The following is a 19,352-nucleotide window of genomic DNA, read 5'->3' on the forward strand; positions in this document are numbered from 1 at the left end:
ATATAACATGCGGATTTCTCCCTGAGAGAGCAGAACTGAAAGGGAATTTGTACAAATGCAGCCTGGGTGTAAATATGCTACTTTTTTTTTCTTTGCAGATCTTTCCCCTTCTGGCCAGCACTGGGGTCAATGGTATATTAATGGAGTATGAGGATGCCTTTCCTTACCATGATGGTCTTGAAATCCTCAAGTCCAACTATGCATACAGGTAGCACTAAGCAAGAGCTGCTGGCCTTGCTCCATGAGTTCCTGATGTGATTATTTCAAATTATGTGTTCTACTGTCTTGAAGTTTAAGGAAGTGTCTCTTTTACCCCTGTTATGGTTCTCCACTCAGTTTGTACTGCAATCTGTACATAGTGCTGTTTTCCCACCCACTGCTGATGGCACTGACTCTTGCTGGGGTGCAGTTTATTACAAGACTTTGTCTCCGGGTGTGATGCCCAGTAGAGGTAAAGGCGGTGCTAAGCGGCACCAGAAAGTCCTCCGAGATAATATCCAGGGAATTACTAAACCTGCCATTTGCCGCCTCACTCGACATTAAATGCATCTCTGGCCTCATTTACAAGGAAACTGGCGGGGTTCTTGGAAAATATCATCCGGGACTCGGTCACCTACACGGAACACGCTAAGTGCAAGATTCTTGCCGCCATGGAAGTGGTCTGTGCCCTGAAACACCAAGGGTGAACTCTGTATGGGTTTGGTGGCTGAGGACAGTTAATAAAAACATTTCCACCAATCCCAGTTGTGCTCTAGCACGCCACTTAAATATCTATTCTCCTGTCTGACCTTGGATGGTGAGTGTTGGCAGGCTATTTGATTTTTGAAATTAACCAAACCTTTCCTTGCCCGACATTTACACGCATAATTTCTAGTGGGGGTCACCTGGTAATGAGCATAAATGGGAAACCTAGTTGTTTTCCTCTGCTCCTTTCCTTTCCCCCATTCCATGGCTCTGTAGGCTGGGATGCTGCAGCCAATAATTGACATGGATGAGTTAGTTTCTGGCTGAATCTTATCAGTAGGCCTAAATGGTTTAGCTATGGAATAAGAAGATACCCAGGAGTAAGTTACAAGCAACAAGAATCATGGATACCTGGAAGTGAATTACGGGCTGAAATCTAATTGAAGGATTCAGGTGGTTTATATATAGACTAACGGATACCTGACAGCGAGCTACATGGCATTCAGTATTCCTTACCTCTAGAATCTCTGTGTAATGAGTGTAATTTATAGATTTGTGTTAATTCCATCTTATTTTCACTGTGCAGTTCTGCCGATATTGACAAGATCCAACAATTAGCTGAGAACAATAACCTGGAGATTATTCCCTTAATTCAAACCTTTGGACACATGGAGGTAAGGTTAATGGGTGAGTGTGGGAGGGAATGTGAGTGTGCAGATGACTCTATCTCTGAATGGACTTCCTTCAGACTAGGTTTGTACCCTCAATAACAAGATGTATTGTAGATGTACAGCAGGTTTGAGGCCATCTGAAAGATAAAACAGGTTAATGTTTCCAGTGGGATCCTTCATGAGAAAACTGCCTCGTTTAGGTTTCAACCCAAATTCAGGAATCTACTACTGCTTGTTCACAGAGCTGCTGTACCTTTCCAGTTTTTTTTTCTATTTTTAATTCTGCATTTTAATTTCTGTTTTAATCTCCATTCATTGACTGATGCGCTGCCAGCTAAGCAGCTTGTTGCAACATTGAAGTCCTCACCTATATTCATGGGCAGGGTTCCATTGCCTGGCCCCTCTGGTTCAAAATAAGGAATCTGGTTGAACTTCTCACGCAGCAATGGGACTGTTAGTGAGCAGCAAAATGTGGGATGGATAAAATTTGATCACTGGATGTGAACTTTGTGAGCATGGCCAGCATTTATTGTCCATCCCTAACTGCCCTTCAGAAGATGGTGGTGCGATATCTTCTTGAATTGCTGTAGTCCATGTGGTGTAGGTACATTGTGCTGTTATGGAAGAAGTTCCAGGATTTTTGACCCAGTGAGTGAAGGAATGGGGATATAGTCCCAAGACAGGATGGTGTTTGGCATGGAGGGGAACATGTAGGTGGTGGTGTTCCCATGCATCTGCTGTCCTTGTTCTTCTAGGTGGTAGAGATCACTGGTTTGGAAGGTGTTGTTGAAGGAGCTTTGTTGAGTTGTTGCAGTGCATCTTGTAGATGATACATGCTGTTGCCACACTGTGTTGGTGGCTGAGGGAGTGAATATTTAAACTGGTGGATGGGGTGCTGATTAAGAGAGCTGCCTAGTCCTGGATGGCGTCAAGCTTCTTGAGTGTTTTTAGAGCTACACTCATCTTGACAAGTGCTCCTGATTTATGCCTTCTAGATAGTGGACAGGCTTTGGGAAGTCAAAAGGTGAGTTACTCTCCGCAGAACTGCCAGCCTCTGACTGCTCTTGTAGCCGCAATGTTTGTTTCTGGTCCAGTTAAGTCTCCGATCAATGGTAACCCCTAGGATGCTGTTAGTGGGAATTCAGCGATGGTAATGCCATTGAATGTCAAGCAGCCATGATCAAATTCTTTCTTGTTGGAGATGGTCATTGCCTAGCACTTGTGTGGTGCCTATATTACTTGCCACTTATCAGCCCAATTCTCTATGTTGCCCAGGTCTTGCAGCAGGCGGTCATGGACTGCTTCAGAATCTGAGGAGTTGCAAATGAAACACAGAATTGTTACAGCTCAGGAGGAGGCCATTTGGCCCATCATATCTGCACTGGCTCTCTGAGCAATTCACCTAATGCCATTCCCCTACCTTCTCCCTGTAACCCTGGACATTCTTCTTTTTCAGATAACAATATAATTCCCTTTTGAATACCTTGTTTGAACCTTCCTCCACCACACTCTCAGGTAGTGCATTCCAGACCTTAACCATTCGCTGCATGAAAAAGTTTTTCCACAGGTCGCCTTTGCTTATTTTGCCGATTACTTTAAATCTGTGCCCTCTCATTCTCAATCCTCTCACAAATGGGAACAGTTTCTCCCTATCTACTCTGTCCAGCCCCCTCATAATTTTGAATATCTCTATCAAATCTCCTCTCGGTCTTCTCTTGTCCAAGGAAAATAATCCTAATTTCCCAGTCAGTCTTTATAATGGAAATACCTCATCCCTGGAACCATTCGCCTGAAACTTTTTTGTACTCTCTTCAATGCCTTAACATCTTTCCTAACTGCAGCGCCAAGAACTAGATGCAATACTCCAGCTGAGGCCGAACTAGCGTCTTATACAAATTCAACATAATCAAGAGTGGTACTAATCATTGTGCAATCAGCAGCGAACATCCCCACATCTGACCTTATGATGGAGGGAAGGTCATTGATGAAGTGGCTAAAGATGCTTGGGCCTAGAACACTACCCTGAAGCACTCTTGTAGCGATGTCCTGGACTGAGATGATTGGCCTCCAACAATCACAACCATCTCCTTCTGTGTTAGGTATTACTCCAACCAGTGGGGAGTTTTGCATCTGATTTCCATTGACTTCAATTTTGCCAGGGCTCCTTGATGCCACACTCAGTCAAATGCTGCCTTGATATCAAGAGCAATCACTCTCACCTCCCCTCTGGAATTCAGCTCTTTTGTCCATGTTTGGACCAAGGTTGTGATGAAGTCTAGAGCTGAATAGCCCTGGCAGAGCCAAACTGAACACTGGTGAGCAGTTTATTGCTTAGTAAGTGCCGCTTGATTACATTGTCAGTGACACTGTGCATCACTTTGCTGATGATCGAGGGTAGACTGATGGGTACGGTAATTGTCCGGATCGGATTTGTCCTGCCTTTTGTGGACAGGACATGCCTGGGCAATGTTCGACATTGTCGGATAGATGCCAATGTTACAGCTGCACTAGCACAGCTTGGCTAGGGTTGTGATAATTCTGGAGCACAAGTTTTCAGTACTACAGCTGGGATATTGCCATGCCCCATCACCTTTGCTGTATCCAGTATGTTCAACCATTTCTTGATATCAAATGGAGTGATTCAAATTGCCTGAAGTTTGGCATATGTGATATTGGGGAGCTCAGTAGGCCATGATGTATCATTCACTTGGCACTTTTGGCTAAGATGGCTGCAGGTGCTTCAGTCTTGTGTTTTGCACTGGCATGCTGAACTCCCCTATCATTGAGGATAGTAATGTTTGTGGAATCTCCTCCAGTTAATTGTTAATTGTCCCCCTTCACTCATGGCTGGATATGGCAGGATTGCAGAGTTGGGTGTGGAATCACTTAGTTCTGTCTATACCATGCTGCTTTCACTGTTTAGCATGCATGTTGTCCTGAGTTATACCTTCAGCAGGTTTGCATTCATTTTTAGTTATGCCTGGTGCGCAGTCCGGAAGATATATAGGACTTGACTAACTCAGTCAGTAGTAGTGCTACCAAGCCACTCTTGTTGATAAACCTTGAAGTCTCCCATCCAGAGTACCTTCTGTGTCCTTGTTACCCTCAGTGCTTCTTCCAAGTGGTATTCAACATGGAGGAGTATTGATTCCTCCATTAAGGGAGGGCAATAGGTGGTAATCAGCAGAAAGTTTCCCTCCCCCTGTTTCACCTGATGCCATGAGACTTCATGCCAGTGTGTTTCCAGTCCCTTGCTTGATGCCAGCTGGATTGTCCGGTTTTATTCTTCTTCAGCTTTTCTGTAGTGGTTTGATGACTGATTTCAGAGAGCAGTTAAGAATCAACCACTTTGCTGTGGGCCTGGAGGCGCCTGTAAATCAGACCAGGAAAGGATGGCAGATTTCCTTCCCTAAAAGACATTTGTGAACCAGATGGTAGTTTCATGATCATCATTATGGAAGTTTTTAAAATTGTTTCTAAATTCCCCAAACTGTCATAGTGCGATTTAAACTCATTTCTTTGCGGCATTAGTCCAGGCCTCTGGATTACTAGTCCAGTAATATTACCTCTATGCTACCATTCCCTTATGCTGGCATTACAATGTTCTGCAAAGGTTTTGTGTGCTAAAAAAACACACTGATGTTTTGGCAGACTGCTGCTCCATTTGATGGCCCTTGCACACTGGTAACCAAGTCTGGTATTTAGTGCAGAATCCTTTATTTTTTTAATTTTCGATTTTCTACGCCTCCCCTCTTGAAGGAATTGATTCCATCCTGCACCTGGGAGGCTCTGACCTGTTGACTCAGTGCTGCATCAGGTAGGGTTGCCCAGGAAGCAATGGGAGGAGTATATTTCATAACAGCCTATTCAAAGTTATTTTCTGCTAATTTAAAAAAAAATCTAATGCTTACAAATAAATGGGAATTTAGAGCTGGAAAAGGTGTGAACTGTTAGATAATTTGAAGTAAGTGAATTTGAACTGAGGGTTGTAATTGTGATTAGTGTTGATTTCAGCTCATTCTAGTTGTGAGGAAAAGCTTTGTATTGAGGTGTTCCCCCTTTTAATCAAAGGAATTGAAACAAATGCAAGAAATGGGCTCAGGGTGTTGAACAGGTTGTGTGTTCCTGATGAAGATCCCTTTGAAAATTTGATTATGGCTCTGGTTTTTTTTCCTGTCTTTAGTAGGACATGGAATATACGAGTCTCAATCTGCCTAAGAGAATTTAGATCAAGTGTTAAGGGGAAGCCCCTACTGTAATGCTAGTGCAGTAAATGTAATCTTCCTTTGAGTACTTCTGCTGCCAGCAATTTCATTAGAACACTACCCTGAAGAACCCTTGCAGCGATGTTAGGGAAGTTTATTGCTGCAAGATGGCGTGTCATCTAAACTACTGCCAGTTTCCAATTTCAACATCAATATTGAAGTCTCTTGGATACATTCAAATGACTTGGCTTTATTCATCTTACTTTCTGGCCTATAACCAAAAACTAGTAGACCATATTATTGTTTAATTGTAGATTGTTTCCTCAACAGTTTGTTCTCAAGCATGGTAAATATCGAAACCTCAGAGAGGTAGAGAGATTTCCCAATAGCCTGAATCCCCATTTGCCTGGCTCTCTGAATTTGGTGAAGGAGATGCTCTCCCAAGTACTCGATAAACACAGCAAATCTGGCTGGATCCACATAGGAGCCGATGAGGTATGTACTGTGCAGTGATGTTCATTAAGTATATGGAACGAAACCATAGTGCTGTGGTGTTAACCCATCACCCCACCCATTGTCTAGCGTATTATCAAATTTTTGTATTTATGCAGTTTCCATATCAAACCTCAAGTAACAGCTTACAATAATATGTAGTAATGGCTTTAAGGATGGAGCTTCTCAAGTGTGGTGGGTGGGGAGAGAGGATTAAGAAAAACTAAATGTATTCAGGGAGGACGGAGGAATGACAGATGGAGGTGGTTGATGTGGACAGGTTGTGATAGGAATATAGAGTAGAATAGGAGCTACAGTGCTCCAAATGAGCTGGAGATACATAGGGTGGAGAATGGATGTTCCCAACTTGTTGCTCAATGGAAATTTTCATTATTTCTCAATTCAGCCAGTCAATAAGTTGGATGTTTCCTATCATTCCTGGGAATTCAGTTGACAAAGGCATTGCTTACATTTTTCCAACTGGAAAACATTTAAAATTAAAGGGTTTTATAGTGATTATTGGCTTTATAGAATATTGACCTCATACAGTGTATAATTGGAGGAAGTGAGTGTAAAATTAATGAGAAATGAGTTATATACACAGAGAATAAAATGAACTGGGAAAAGTGGGAAAGCATTGCTCTTGTCAGACTGCAGTTCCTGGCTGTGCACATCTACCCTGAATCCCAGTGTGGTTTCAGAACTGGAAGATCTACATCTGATATGCTCTTGTCAGTCTGGCAGCTGCTAGAGAAATGCCATGAACAAAGGAGACCACTACACATTGCCTTCATCGATCTCACCAAAGCATTCGGCTATGTGATCAGAGGAGGTCTATTTAAGCTGCTGGAGAAAACTGGCTGCCTGCTGAAGCTGCTCAATGCGATCTCCTCTTTCCTTGACAAGTTGAGTAAGGTCAGCTACGACGGGAAAACATCGGAACCCTTAGATCCACAATGAGGTTAAACAGGGTTGTGTTCTGTCTCCAACACTCTTTGGCATATTTTTCTTTGCTACCGTCATATGCCTCAGGTCATATATAGAGGGTACCTATATGACATACCAGAACTGATGGAAAGATGTTCAACCTGAGATCCAAGATAAACGTGTGCCAAGTCCTCATTAGAGAGTTGCTCTATGTTGACGATGTCGGGCTAGCATTCCATACCAAGAAACGCCTTCAATGTCAAATGGTCAGACTGTCTCGTGCCTGTAAAGAGTTTGTTTTGACCATCAGCATTGTCAACATCCAGGCACGGTCCTGGATGTTGCCATACCACCATCTGTCAGCATTGACAACGTGGTGCTGGAGGATGTTGATAGCTTCACATATCTAGGCTGCACAATCACCGGCAATCTGTCACTTGATGCTGAAATCAACACACACCACACAGCATCACAAAACCTGCAGGTGTTATGTCCAAGCTGAATGTAAATGAGACAGCAGTTTGGAAAAGCTGAGTTCTTTTTTAAAAAAAAAACCCCAGAGGGGAAACTTTAAACAGCTGTTATAACCTATATTTTAAGTGGTATGTTTGAGATGCAACTCTAAGCTCAGGAATCGGACCACCAGTTCTCGAGAGGTTTTATATTAAACTAAATGAAACATTCTATTAATTTACACAAGTTAAAATATACATACATGGCTACAAATTACTACTATCACAACTTTTAACACATTCCCAAAATAATCTCCATTTAAGGCAACAGCAACCCATAGACTTAACCAGAGACCAGGCAAAGCATTTTCATCTTAAGAATTCAAAATGAGGCTCCTTTCGCTTTGGTTCCTGTGGAGACAGTTATAGGCTTACTTTGATATTACATTGCCCCTGCCCCGCACACACCAAAACTTCCTATCCTTATACCTAGAACAGCTCATTAAATGTAAATTCTCATTGCATCACCAACCTCTTCTAACAATAAAACCCCTTTCATAGTACCAATTTTATTAGTAATATAAACATATTGCTTGGTCTCTGCTAGCTAGGTGCCAGATTTCACTCGCCTTCTTGAATGCTCTATTCAAAAAATGCAAATGCACGCTACCTCTTACATCTCAAAACTAGTACACATCAAAGCACCCAGACTAGCTGGCTTTAATCCAATTAAGACACACCCACAGACACAACCTCTATTTTAAAAGAAAAATATTTTCCAATAATATAATATACATTTAATACCTTCATGACACTGAGTAAGAGTGTGGAACAACAGCAACCTGACTGAAAACACCAAACTGTGAGTTTTACCACAGGGAAGAGTCTGCATCCTCCTTGTACTCTTTTACAGTGGTGAGACCTGGACAACATATGCAAGTCAAGAGAAAAGGCTGAACAGTTTCCACTTTCGCTGTCTCAGATGTATCCTCGGCACTTATTGGCAAGCCATGTTCACCAACTCAGCACACTCCAGGACCTCTAATTCCATCAGCATACATTCATTGCTAAGCCAATGATGTCAGTGCTGGCAAGGCCACATTTAACGATGGACAATGGCCGTATACCCAAAGACCTTTTGTATGGTGAACTGGCCACTGGGTCATGACCTCCCGAATGTCCATACCTCTGCTACATGGACACCTGTAAGCGAGATGTGAAGATGGCGGACATGATCCTGACAACTGGGAGACAGTCACTGATGGCCATGACCTCAGGAGGCTGAAAGTTTGGAAGGGCATCGGAAGAGGCTAGCAGAAACAAAAAGCTCAGCTGGTTGAGAAGAAGGCCCAGAGAAAACAGGCTAGTAAATAGTGCACCTTCTCAGCCCACTGTCTTTTATTTAATTATTTCATGGGATGTGGGCGTTGCTGGCTAGGCCAGTATTTTTATTGTCCATCCCTAATTGCCCTTGAGAAGGTGGTAGTGAGCCGAGTTCTTGAACAGTTGTAGTCCATGTGGTGTAGGTACACCCACAGTGCTGTTTGGGAGGGAGTTCCAGGATTCTGACCCAGCGACAGTGAAGGAATGGCAATATAGTTCCAAGTCAGGATGGTGAGTGGCTTGGAGGGGAACTTGGAGGTGATGGTGTTCCCCATGCATCTGCTGCCCATGTCCTTCTAAGTGGTAGAGGTCTTCCTCTGTAGCAAACGTGGTAGAGACTGCCATGGTAGAGTGGGGCTCCTGAGATGAACACTGGCCAATGCAAGCCTCCCAGGGCTTTTGGTGGGGGTTGGTTTTCCCAGTGCTTTTGGCATAGGTGCTTTCAAAGAACTTCAGCTGCAGATCAAATGCAGTTTAAGTGTAATTGTCTGAACCGTTAAATTGCGAGATAGGTGAAGACCATTTGCAAATCAGCATCTACCACAAACATTGTAACATATCCAGTAACAGCGGCTGCATTCTTTGGAGGATTTCCATAATGAATCGAGGGTCGTTGAAAATTCAGTGAGGAAGCTAAAATCCGTAATTAAGTATGTTTATTGCTGTTAACTGGTAAAACCTTGTCTTCCCCTTCCAGCTACTCAGTTGCGATAAATTCTATTCAGAATGTTCTGTGATTAGGTGGGGAGTTGGTGGTGGAGTGGATGCCATTTGCTGTAGGAACACTGAGGTTAGATACTAGAGAATTTGAAAAGCATGTGATATTGTGTATTTTATAATGTAGTGATAAAACATCCCAAGTTACTTCACAGGAACATCATAAAACAATGTACAATACCAAGCCACATAAGGAGATATTCGGTCAGAAGACCAAAAGCTTGGTCAAGGAGTTGGATTTTAGGGAGTATCTTAAAGAAGGAAAGCAAGGGAGAGAGGCAGAAAAGTATAGGGAGGTTATTCCAGAGCTTGAGGCATAGGCAATTGAAGGCATGGTTACCAATGGTGGAGCAGTTCAAATCAGGGATACACGAGAGGCCAGAATTACAGGAGAGCAGATACCTTGGAGGGCTCTGGGGCTGGAGAAGATTACAGGGATAAGGATTTTATAAAGAGTTTAACTTTCTTCCTTGTTATTTTCTGGAGGTTTTTAGTCTTGGAGAAAGTCCTGAATCCAAACAGTGGCTCAATGAACAACGAGGAGACATTGGAAAGATGTTCTTGGACCATGTCAAGGAAATTGGGAGTTTTTTGGTTAACAAGTATCCTGGGCTTAAGCTCCTTATGTGGGATGACATGATGCGGAAGATTAGTAAAGAAAGAATCAGTGGTGAGTCTTTTTAACCGCTTGTCAAATGGAAATGATGAGGTTTTGTGATTTTTGAATTATTCTGCAGCATGTTATGAAAATTGGTGCCAAATTCAAAGGTCTGCAGTCTGTCTGCTGTATTGAAGGAGTTTGATAAAAAGGAGTTTGAAGAGAGTATCATTTTGTTTAATGCTCAGATACAGCGAAGTTAGGTGCATTCTAGATAAATTATACTTGTTTTCATATAGTGCCTTTCATGACCTAAGGACATCCTCAAGCACTTTACGACCCATTAGGTACTTTTGAAGTTTTTGAAGTGTGGTCACTGCTGCTATATAGGAAACGCAGCAGCCAAACTCCCATAAAACAGCAATAAGGTCATGACCACAATCAGTTTTTTAATGATGCTGGCTGTGGGATAAATATTGGCCAGGACACGGGTGCAGTGGCCAACTGGGTTTGGGGGACTTCACTGATGGATGCAAGTTGCTCTCCTCAAGGAATCCCCATATGAGACTTGCTAGCCTCTAGCAGCGCTATGATGGAGATACTCTGGAAGTACAGGCCTGTTCAGAAGTGCTGAGTGATTTCTGTGACCAGAGGCTAAATAACGTTTCTGATAAAAATGGATCTCTTTCACAGCCAGTGTGTTGGTTGCATATAGCTGGAACTCGTCTCTTCCCTTATGTAAAACTACATATGGTCTCTTTGGTCCCAGCCATTGTTTTGGGGAGCTGGCAGCAATCACAGCTGGTCACTGCACATTACAATGCACAGCAAAACAGATGAGTTGCATTTAGATAAAAACAAAAAACTGCGGATGCTGGAAATCCAAAACAAAAACAGAATTACCTGGAAAAACTCAGCAGGTCTGGCAGCATCGGCGGAGAAGAAAAGAGTTGACGTTTCGAGTCCTCATGAACCCAACTCTTTTCTTCTCCGCCGATGCTGCCAGACCTGCTGAGTTTTTCCAGGTAATTCTGTTTTTGTTTTGAGTTGCATTTAGGTTTCTTGGAGTTGTCTCTGATTCCCCCTTCTGCTGCTGTGAATTAAACAAATATTTGGTGTTTATATCAGTGTCCCAGTTTATTAATAAATTGAGACTCCGTTAATGATTTGGTTTTCAGCCAATCAAAACGGGAAAAGTGAATGTACACATTACATAGCTGCTTTCACACAATCTCATTCTCTGACACAATTCCTGGAGTTTAGCCATGGCACTGTAGCTTTCTCATGCACTTAGTGTTATCTGTCCTGTGCTTTATCAGCTGTGGATCAGTGGGAACACTCTTGCCTCCTAAGTCATTAGTTTGCAGGTTTAATTTCCAACCTGAGACTTCAGCACAAAATCTAGTTCAGACAATTCATGCATTACTAAAGGAGTGCTGCAGTGGGACCGTAAAGAGCTTTGGGACATCCTAAGACCATGAAAGTTGCTACATAAATGTGAGTGTTTTTCATGCAATCGCTGCAGGAATAGCTAATTATAGATACCTTACCTTTCCAATCTGTTGAGACCTGGAACACCTTGTGTTTGGCAGCTTGATTGATCTTCTGGTTGCTCTCTCCTCAGAATCTGGTGTAACTGAATATATTGCCCCTGTGGTGTGGTTCTATCAGCCAGACTTTAACATTGAGCACGTAGGTAAGAAGAAATGGTCCTCAATTGTATAATCATCTTCCCTGTTTGACAGTCTTGCAGCTGATAATCATTTAGGATTTGTGTGATGATTTCAATCAAACCCTTTATTTTTAAATAAGAACCTTTTGACTTTTAGAAACATTGCTTGCCAAGTACATGGACAGTGGATTCAGGAGCATCTGGTTCGCAAGTGCCTTCAAAGGGACGACAGGTGTTAGCCAGGTTTGGACCCCCATTAAGTTCCACCTAGAAAATCACCTTCGGTGGCTGCAGGTGATTAAATCCATCTCAAAGTTCCCATCCCTTCACTTCCAAGGGTTGGCATTAACAGGCTGGCAAAGGTGAGATACTTTCTGCCCTTACTAATTCACAACAGTATTGAAATTGGATTAGAAGTTCTAGTGTATGAATAGTGATATCAGGTCTACCTATTCTCATTTTAAATACTGTGCTACGGTGTCTTATTTGGGAACCTTTCAATGTCCCCTTAGGGACTTGTAGATTTACAAGCACAGTGGAAAGGTATTTAAATGAAACTTGTAGGGCAGCATTTATTGCTTGAATGGGTAATCTTGAAGCACTTGATGTACAAGTGAGTGGTTTTAGGCCAGTTCAGTGAGAGTGGGATCAGTAAGGCTATAGCCTTCAACGTACCATGAACTCTACTGAACCAATGATTAAAAATAGTGACTGCCTAACTGTCATTCTGATTCACCCAACCTGTACATCGAGCCTTTCTGGATAGGTATGATCATGGAAGTTCTGATAATTTAGGAAGAAGGTGATTTTGTTCAAAAGTTCTTCTAAAGAGATGTCAATTAGAAAGACATTTCAGACAATTTTATGTTTTTTCTACATCCCTCCTCAGGTACGATCATTTCTCAACTCTGTGTGAGCTGCTGCCAGTTGCGATCCCATCCTTGGTGGTCTGCATACAAACTGTGACACATGGTGAGTTCCCTTTGAGAAATTGACTCTCGTTGTTTGTTTTGTTTTTGGACACCATTCACATTTTCTCTAGACACCGTTTTTGTTATTTCACTTGTCCCATTACCATTCCCTTTTGCCTTGCATATGCAGCCCTTCTGCTATTTGATCTCTTCTGCCTTCCAACCTCTTTTTTTTGTTATTTTTCCTACCCTTCCTCCTTTCACTGACTCCACTTAAGACCTATTATATCTTTAACTTTTCCCCGTTCTAATGAAAGGTCATCGATCTTAAACATTAACTGTTTTCCCTCCACAGATGCTGCTAGACTTCCTGAGTATTTCCAACATTTTCTATTTTCATTTAGATTTCTAGCAACCACAGTATTTTGCTCCCATATTCTGCACCACTTGCCATAACATGCTGATTTGGTGTACAGCTTGCACACTGCTCCTGCCAGCCACACTGTGGCAGTACAATGTATGGTTTTAACACTTCTCACTCTAAATATTTCATTCACTACTTTCTCCCTTTTTGTGATGACCTAGATTTAATATAGATTGTCTTCCCATGTACCTGCAGTCAAAATATTCATTGGTGCAACTTATAGTCTTTATGCTCTGCTACAGAGAAACCTTGTCAAACATGTCTGTACATTATGTATCATGTCAATGCAGTACCTGACCCCTGTGAAGTCTCTGAAGTCAGAAACTTGATACTTCTGTTAAAGCAGGAACCCCACAACTTATTTAATACCAGCCACTCTGATTAAAAGATCACCTTTTTTTATGGGACCTTGTTTATGCACATTAAGATAAAGAATGGTGGTGCTGGAGAACTGCACCAAAAATCAGTAATAAGCACACCCATATCCGATACAGCAAGGGCTTGATGTAGAGTTAAACTCCTTCTATACTGTCCCATCCAACATTCCTAGGGCAGGTAGGTACAGCACAGGTTTGATACAGAGTGAAGTTCCTTCTACATTCGAATGAGTTTATTGGTGAGAAATGGAGCCCCTTCAGTGTGAAGATCTTTCTCTGACTTTTTTTTTCCATTCACTCCTTCAGGCTCTTTCACAGATGAGGCAAAAACCAAATCACAGCAGATTTTGGGATTTAAAAATATTAATCTAGAAAACAATGTGAGGTAAATATCTTTTCTGAAATTTTGTTTTTGGGGTGGTGATGAAGGAAAATGGGTTCTGACATAACAAGAAGCAATCACATAGGAGTTTGTGACCTGAAGCAACAAGGGTATGTGGGAATTAAAGCTAGGCAGGTGGAAGACAATAGTTAGGGGTAGAGGTGTCCTGGACAAGCCAGAACTTCTTGTGTGTCAACTATGACAATGCTGAACTCATCCTTTTCCATCTTTGCCAAAGCTCTTCACTTGATCCCTCACCCAGTGGATGCCCACCTTAAGTACAATCCAACAATACACATCATAATTTACCCTGAGCCTGGCTTCAAACCCAAAGATAACTTGCATTTATATACTGCCTTTAACATGGTTAAGAGCCCAATCCACGTCACCAAGACCAGTGGCTTCCTTCTGTCTCCATTCCTCATCCCACTACTACTAAAGCTCTCATCAATGCCTTCAGAATCAACCACCAGCCTCCCTAGATCCATCCTACACAAACTCCAAGTTATCCAGAGCCTCACTGCCTGCATCCTATCCGACAAGACTTGCTTACCTGGGCTGTTTCAACCTTCATTGGTTGCCCATCCCAGAACAACTTCAAAATTCTCCCTCATCTACAAGTCACTCCATATCATTATCACTCCCAATCTTACAAGTTCTTCCAGTCTTAAGTCCCTGTTGGCACCTTCCACAGTTCTAACTCTGGTCTACCATGTGTTCTTGTCATACCCTCACTGTCTCCCCACCCCATTATCAGTGGTCTAGCCTTTGCACATCTTGCCCCCCACAGTCTGAAACTCTTTTTCTCTAATCCCTTTCACCTTGCTCTCTTCACTTTCACAGGCTTGCTAAAAGCATACCTTCTTGATCATATCTTTAGTTTCTTACTTTCCCTCCTGCTCTAGTCTGATTCCCAACTATAAAGCACCTTGGGATATTATGCTACATTCAAGGTGCAGTATACATGCAAGCTATTAAGATGTAGTCTAATGCTTTTGCGGATGCTCTAGGACCAGTGCTGGAGTTGTCCTTTGGAACTAAATGCCCAATGTGGTAATGGGAACTAACGCATGGTGTTGTGAATATCACAATCCCAACTGGAAGAGATAGCCCAGAGAGGAGGGAAGAAAACTGAAAGGGTAGTGTGGAGATTTACAAGTCCTTTGTGTTCTGATCTGTCTCTGATGCTTTGAAACACTAATGGCTGCATTTACGTTTTATCAGACCCATGTTGTCAGCCTCAGTTCCTGACATTGGGTGTTTTGTTGTAAGCTGCAACCCATGGGTAATCTTGTTGGATTTCCTAAGGCCAATGAGTTTTCCTGGCTGCCAGCCTTGACAGGTTTACCTTCTGGATTGCAGACAGTTGCGTGAGACTAAGCATCAGGAGACAGCTGTGCTAGCACGGATCTCACACAATACATAAGCAGCTTAAATATCATGTTCATCAGATATTCAGTATGCCTTTGATAAGTACTTCTGTTTTTCTCCCATATTTTAGCACTGTTCTATTGCCAAATTGCGTATATACCCTTCTATTGTTTTTAGAATGCTTTCTGTACTTCTCAGCTATTGCTAACTCCGTGTCTGCTCTTTAACCTCTACAGTGATGGAGATGGCACATTTGCAGGGGCTGAGATTTATCAAATGGTTCACTGGATTTATCAAAATCTGAAACCTGAAGCAACTCGTGTTCTAGAAAGTAACAGGTGAGGTGTACAGATGCATAGAAATTTCAGTACGGGAGGTGTGTGTGACTGCCTATTGTAGCTACGTGATTGTGCTAGCTTTCATCAATCCCAATTTCCTGTTCTTCCACTTTATACTTTAGTATTTTACTTCAAAACCCATATGGGTTCTCTCAAATATTGTGATTAGATTAGCTTTGTTAGTTCCTTGTGATAATCTATTCCATAGAAAGTACAAGACAAATGAGCTACTTATCCCAACCAGTCCATGTGGTATTTATCCTCCACAGCTGTAGTTCTAATCCCATATATTCACTCTGTTCCCACATCCCTTTACTCCCCTAGCCTTGAACCACCTACCTAAATTATTCTTAAATGGTGGTACGGGCTCTGTTTCAATCTCTGACAGCCTCACAATCCTCTGCTTAAGAAATATATTTTTCCTGCTATTTGCCTTACATCTTCTTGCTTTTGATCTTATATCTATATTCTCTTAATTCTAGATCCTTGAATCATTAGAAATGATTGATTTCTACTTGTCCTGTTCCAACCCTTAATAATTTTATCTCTCGAGTGAGATAAATCTTTCTAATTTCCCTGGCTTGTGCTGGATATTTGCACTCCAGCGAACTCTCGTATTGATTAAAAAGTTTGATGTTTACTACCCAATGATTAGAATGTTCCATCATTTCAATTTGGCCAGGGAAAGAACTGAGATGGAAACAGAAAAACGGAGTCTGTCCACATACTAGCCCCTCTTCACTCGTGAACCCCTTTTCATCCTCCCAAAAGCCCTGCTTGCACTTCTCTCCCTTTCTCACACTGTCTGTCTCTCTATAAACTTTCATCTCTGGATTGCAGTAATTGCGCAGGTGTTCGGTGTTTTGAGGATCCACCTCCTCTCCTGCATTCTTTACCGCTATCTTTCCCAGATAGTTGCAATCTGCAACCCACCGTGTGAAAGACAGCCCAAAATTTGCTGGCACGACACATTTTGCCCCAGGTGGCAATAATTAGATGGTTGGGTGTCCTGATCCTCCAGTGACAACTGTTGCCAAGATTTGCTGTTTTTCATAAACAGATGATTCAGTGTATTTTGTTTGAATTTATGCTCTGTTTAAACAGTGAGATACAGGGATGGTTCAGTTATTACAACAGGAAATACCACTTTGCAAATCCTCGGAACATGGAGCATTTTGGCAGCGAAGTACTTAGGTGAGTTCCACTTGAGATTGGTAGCTTCTCTGAATTTTGGGTTGCCTGGAGTCTCCAGGAATTAGACTATTCTCCAGACCAAGGGAACAATAGTATATTGGTTATGTTACTGGGCTAGTAATCTAGATGCTGGGCTATCTACCACAGAGGCTGGGGATTATAAAGTGTTAATAAATACAATCTGGAATAAGGAGCTAGTATCAATTATGGTGACCATATAACTACTGGATTGTCATTTAAAAATTTATCTGGTGCACTAATGTCCTTCAGGGAATGAAATCTGCCCTTCTTACTCAGTCTGGTTTATATTTGATTCCATACTCTCAATAATTGAGTTAATTCTGGCCAAAAAGCTCCTCAATTAAGGGAAATTGGGGATGGGCAATAAATGCTGACCTTGCTGATGATGGCCACATCGAGTGAATGAATAAAAAAGGTTGCTGCAAGCAACTCTGGAGGAAAATTATCGGCAATAAAAAGTGCAGCTTATATAAAAAAAAATTTATTAGTTGTAAGAAAATCAGACATGGGACATTGTGGGGTTGGCGGGGGTGGCATGGGGTGGTGAGTGTTGGGAATGGCTATTTGCATGATTTGTAACTGTTAGTCAATCAGGTCTATCGCTTTCCAATTGGCATGGGAAGGCAGAGCATGGATGTGTTTGATCACCAATAGCAGGAATTTGGAGCAGGAAGTCATGTGATGACACTTCCAGAAATTATATCCTTAAAGTGTTGGCTACAGGACACTGGCTGCCTCCCCCCTAAGGTACTTCACAACCTGATGTCACTGAAACCACATAAAGCTACTCTATCATTGCAAGTAGATTTGTTACTGTCCTGTTAAAGGTTTTTAAAATGTTAGTAGAATTTGATAGGGTAAATCTAGAGAAACTGTTTCCTCTGGTTGGGGAACCAAGAACAAAGGACATAATCTTAAAATTTGAGCTGGGCCATTCAGAAACCATATCAGGGCACACTTCTTCAAATAAATTTGAGACACTCTTGTCCAAATGGCTGTGACCAAGATCGGTAAGTTGGAGTTAGGTGTGGATATCAAAGGATATGGAGCAAAGGCAGGAAAAAGGAGTTGAGGTGAAGATCAATCACAATCTAATTGAATGGCGGAGCAGGCCCAAGGGTTGAATGGCCAACACCCTTTCCTATGTTCCTAAACAACAACAGATAAAAGATAACATTTTTATTCTTCTTTTGTCTGACCCTATTAATTATGCTGACAATAAAAATTATTTGCATTTTCTCATGGCTATTGTTGCAGTTGGCCCAGAATCTGTCATTCATTTCTGAGACATATTTTGAATCACATTTTTGAAGGATATTCAACTCTGGTTTGGGTTTGTGTAAAAGCTTTACCATCTCTTCATCTATAGTCAGTAGGGGATCCTTGCCCTTATCACCCAAAGAGCTGATACTGTGGTATTGGAGGAAGTATCTGTTTTATACAAAGGATATGCTCTTAATAAATAAAATAAGCCATTGCGCATCAGTGTTCAGAGAAGAAGCAGTAGCAGATATACATACCAGCAACAGAGTCTGATTTGGTGCAAAGTGAACTTGGAAAGTCTGTTAGTACTGGGCCTGACCGAGTAGTATGTGGCAGGACAATTTCTAATGGTGGAAAGTGTCCTATCTGCTAGGGCAATTGGTGTTGGTGCAAGAGGTATTGGCTCAGTTTGTGCCTGGTCAAGGAAAGCTTACTAGTTTGTATTAGCTTAGATTCTTCAGAGCTGAGTCACTGCAGTACATCCCTGAGAATGAGCGTTTTGTGGATAGCACGTTTATAGATATGGTCACCTCTCAGCTTACACAGGCAGAGGGAATGGATGACAGGCAGGCAGTGAAGGAATGCCCTGAATGCATACACCTTTATAAATAGGGGCACACAGAACAGAAGCAAAGACATTATGATAAACCTCTATAAAACACTGGTTCAGCCTCAACTGGAGTATTGTGTTCAGTTTTGGGCACCACACTTTAGGAAGGATGTGAAAGCATTAGAGAGGGTGCAGAAAAGATTCATGAGAAAGGTCCCAGGGATCAGGAACTTGAGTAACTGGATAGATTTGGAGAAGCTTGGGCTGTTCTCCTTTGAAAAGAGATTAAGGGAAGATTTGATAGAGGTATTCAAAATGATGATGGGTCTAGATAGAGTGGATAGGGAGAAACTCTCCATTGGCGGAAACATCAAGAACCAGAGCACACCGATTTAAGGTGATTGGCAAAAGGAAGAGCAATGTGAGGAAAAACCTCTTTACACAGCGAGGGGATAGCATCTGAAATGCACTCCCTGAGAGTATGGTGGAGGCATATTCAATTGTGCGTTTCAAAAGGGAATTTGGATAATTATCTGAAGATAAAAATATTTGCAGGGTTACAGGGAAAAAGTGGGACTATTTGAGTTGCTGTTGCAGAGAGCCAGGAAGGACATGAGGGGCCAAATGGTCTCCTTCTGTGCTGTACCATTCAATGATTCTATGCTAGTGCAGTCTTATGTTATCTCAGGGTTTGTCAGTGTATTCTAGTTTGTGGCACAA

At 42.0% G+C, this 19,352-nt stretch overlaps 1 protein-coding gene and 1 long non-coding RNA gene across 2 annotated transcripts in view; one reads left to right on the top strand and one right to left on the bottom strand.

The window, feature by feature from the left end:
• LOC144690734 (uncharacterized) overlaps positions 1 to 19,352 on the bottom strand; it is a 371,804-nt gene that overhangs the window by 51,185 nt on the left and 301,267 nt on the right. The window lies entirely within an intron of this gene.
• Positions 1 to 19,352, top strand: part of LOC144690727 (hexosaminidase D-like) — a 31,857-nt gene that overhangs the window by 10,644 nt on the left and 1,861 nt on the right. Inside the window, exons 4-13 of the mRNA XM_078558506.1 lie at positions 99 to 208; positions 1,271 to 1,358; positions 5,891 to 6,055; positions 10,018 to 10,201; positions 11,754 to 11,825; positions 11,959 to 12,163; positions 12,691 to 12,773; positions 13,820 to 13,898; positions 15,503 to 15,604; positions 16,709 to 16,798. Coding sequence (XP_078414632.1) covers positions 99 to 208; positions 1,271 to 1,358; positions 5,891 to 6,055; positions 10,018 to 10,201; positions 11,754 to 11,825; positions 11,959 to 12,163; positions 12,691 to 12,773; positions 13,820 to 13,898; positions 15,503 to 15,604; positions 16,709 to 16,798 — 1,178 coding nt within the window. The remainder of the gene's footprint in view (positions 1 to 98; positions 209 to 1,270; positions 1,359 to 5,890; positions 6,056 to 10,017; positions 10,202 to 11,753; positions 11,826 to 11,958; positions 12,164 to 12,690; positions 12,774 to 13,819; positions 13,899 to 15,502; positions 15,605 to 16,708; positions 16,799 to 19,352) is intronic.

The sequence above is a fragment of the Cetorhinus maximus genome, chromosome 15 (assembly GCF_964194155.1).
Source record: "Cetorhinus maximus chromosome 15, sCetMax3.hap1.1, whole genome shotgun sequence".
In the NCBI taxonomy this organism is placed as follows: domain Eukaryota; kingdom Metazoa; phylum Chordata; class Chondrichthyes; order Lamniformes; family Cetorhinidae; genus Cetorhinus; species Cetorhinus maximus.